At 42.6% G+C, this 2,500-nt stretch overlaps 1 protein-coding gene across 1 annotated transcript in view; it reads left to right on the forward strand.

Annotated features, from left to right (window-relative positions):
* The window catches only part of LOC101848972, a gene marked incomplete in the record, with an annotated part of 113,683 nt that overhangs the window by 97,922 nt on the left and 13,261 nt on the right, over positions 1–2,500 (forward strand). Inside the window, 1 exon segment of the mRNA XM_013083170.2 lies at positions 2,041–2,160. Within this exon segment, the coding sequence (XP_012938624.1) occupies positions 2,041–2,160 (120 nt within the window).

Genomic DNA, 2,500 nt, shown 5'->3' on the forward strand with positions numbered 1-2,500 from the left:
ACACACACACACACACACACACACACACACACACACTCACACACACACACTCACAAACACACACACAAACATGCACCCACACACAGGCTTACAATCACATGCATAATATAAATGCACTGTAATATAAACAATAATAATCTTAAGCTTCGACAAGGGTGGTTTGTTGGTGGTGCTCTGGTGTGGTAGGTCCCTCCTTTCGTATCAAACATCTATCCTCCTCATAATCTCTCCTCCTTCAGTTCTGTATATATATATATATAATGTTACTTTCTAATAAACATCTCTTATCTTCGGCACTGTTAGGACAGATACAAGAAAGTCAAAATTATTGGTATTCCTTCTAAAAAAGACTTATTAATGTCTGATGGGTTAATAGCTTTTTGAAAAAACAACATCATCATCATCAAGTGCCAGATCTGTTGCAAACATCACCAATCATGATTCTCCATTCATTCCTTTGCTCAGATGCTCTTAAAAAAGCAATGTTACCCTGATCTTTCCCTATCACCTGTCTGTTTAGGTTCTCTAAGTAGGTTGCTATGGGCCTATACCCCTGCCTCGTTTGCATTCAATTTTGTCAGTGAAAGCTGGACATTCAAGACCTTTTTGTCTGTTCAGGGATCTTAAAACTGCATTTGTCGTTTCGTGATTATTTTTAACTGCGAGCGGCCCCATGTGGGCTTCATCAAGCAGTTCCTCGTTTCATTTCTTTTTCTTCTAGGATATTCTCAACATTCTCACTGTTGCTTCTATATCACTTTCACTGTCTTTAGTGATTGTCTAGCATTCACAGCCGTATAAAGAACCCCCTCCCCCACCCCCACACGACAAATACCATAACTTCAAACTCTGACCCTGTGTCTGTGGTGTAGCAGTTAGGCACTTCGCCAGCACACGCAGGATACCCAAATATGAATCCTGTGTGTGGAGAAACATTTTATCGGATATATCGGTCTTTCTGCTGAGATGTTGTTTCCTTCTTAGCCCAGGGTGGCTCTGATAAACAAGGTGGAAGCCTGCCTCCTATGTGAACTTAAGGTACGGCCCTAAAGTTATTGTGTGCTGATGGGGACATAATAAACTGGCCCTGATAAACAAGGTGGAAGCCTGCCTCCTATGTGAACTTAAGGTACGGCCCTAAAGTTATTGTGTGCTGATGGGGACATAATAAACTGGCCCTGATAAACAAGGTGGAAGCCTGCCTCCTATGTGAACTTAAGGTACGGCCCTAAAGTTATTGTGTGCTGATGGGGACATAATAAACTGGCCCTGATAAACAAGGTGGAAGCCTGCCTGCCTCCTATGTGAACTTAAGGTACGGCCCTAAAGTTATTGTGTGTTGATGGGTACATAATAAACTGGCCCTGATAAACAAGGTGGAAGCCTGCCTCCTATGTGAACTTAAGGGACGGCCCTAAAGTTATTGTGTGCTGATGGGGACATAATAAACTGGCCCTGATAAACAAGGTGGAAGCCTGCCTGCCTCCTATGTGAACTTAAGGTACGGCCCTAAAGTTATTGTGTGCTGATGTGGACATAATAAACTGGCCCTGATAAACAAGGTGGAAGCCTGCCTCCTATGTGAACTTAAGGTACGGCCCTAAAGTTATTGTGTGCTGATGGGGACATAAAGCACCTGGAGAAAAAATTTATCACATTTTGGGGTAAAACTCTGAAGTGTCATTGCCCCCCTCACCACATAACCATTTCTCTCTATCCCAGAATTACAAAGCTCCATCTTTTCAGTGCCTAGTTTTGAGAAATTTGATGTTAAAAATGTTGAGTTTCACAAAATGCTAAGCTTTTACGAGTACACTTTTAAAAGTATCTTCGTAGATACCCTGAATAATCTTACGATTTTGATAGAGCAAATTATAGAACAGTCATTTGTTCCTGGCCTCAAAGTTTTAGTAACTCAAAACGGTCCAAAATGTCAGACAGATCTTTGTAATTCTGAGGTAGTGCTTTGTGCATTTTCAAATTGAGTCATCGACACATCCTTAAGGTTGTTTCCGCCCGCCATTTTCTTTCTCTCCCCAGACGTGGACGAGTGCCTGCAGAGCCCGTGTGAGCAGATCTGTGTCAATGACCTCGGCTCCTACAGCTGCGGCTGCAATGAAGGTTTCTCAGTCGACCCTGCAGACGCAAGCCAGTGTAGTGGTGAGAGACAGATGTTTTTAGACAAATAAATTGTACAGGCTTGACGCTTCTAGCTACTCTGTAAGGTTATATAAGTCGCGGAGCCCTCGAGTTTGACGTCCTTCTTCGACGAGACTGAGTCAGATGGGAGAATTTGTGTAAAGTACCTTTGCCAAGGACGCAACATTGGGCTGAGGTGATCCTCCAAACCCTGAAACTGCAATTTTATGATAACGATAAGTGTGATAGGGTAACCACTAGACTACCAATGTTACTGTTTGAAGCTTATTCACTGCTGACTTGTTGATTTGAAAAGAACAGTTTTAGTAAGAGGAAGGGGATGAGAGGATGGTGCGAAGTT

Source organism: Aplysia californica, unplaced genomic scaffold, assembly GCF_000002075.1.
Source record: "Aplysia californica isolate F4 #8 unplaced genomic scaffold, AplCal3.0 scaffold00215, whole genome shotgun sequence".
Taxonomy (NCBI): Eukaryota; Metazoa; Mollusca; class Gastropoda; order Aplysiida; family Aplysiidae; genus Aplysia; species Aplysia californica.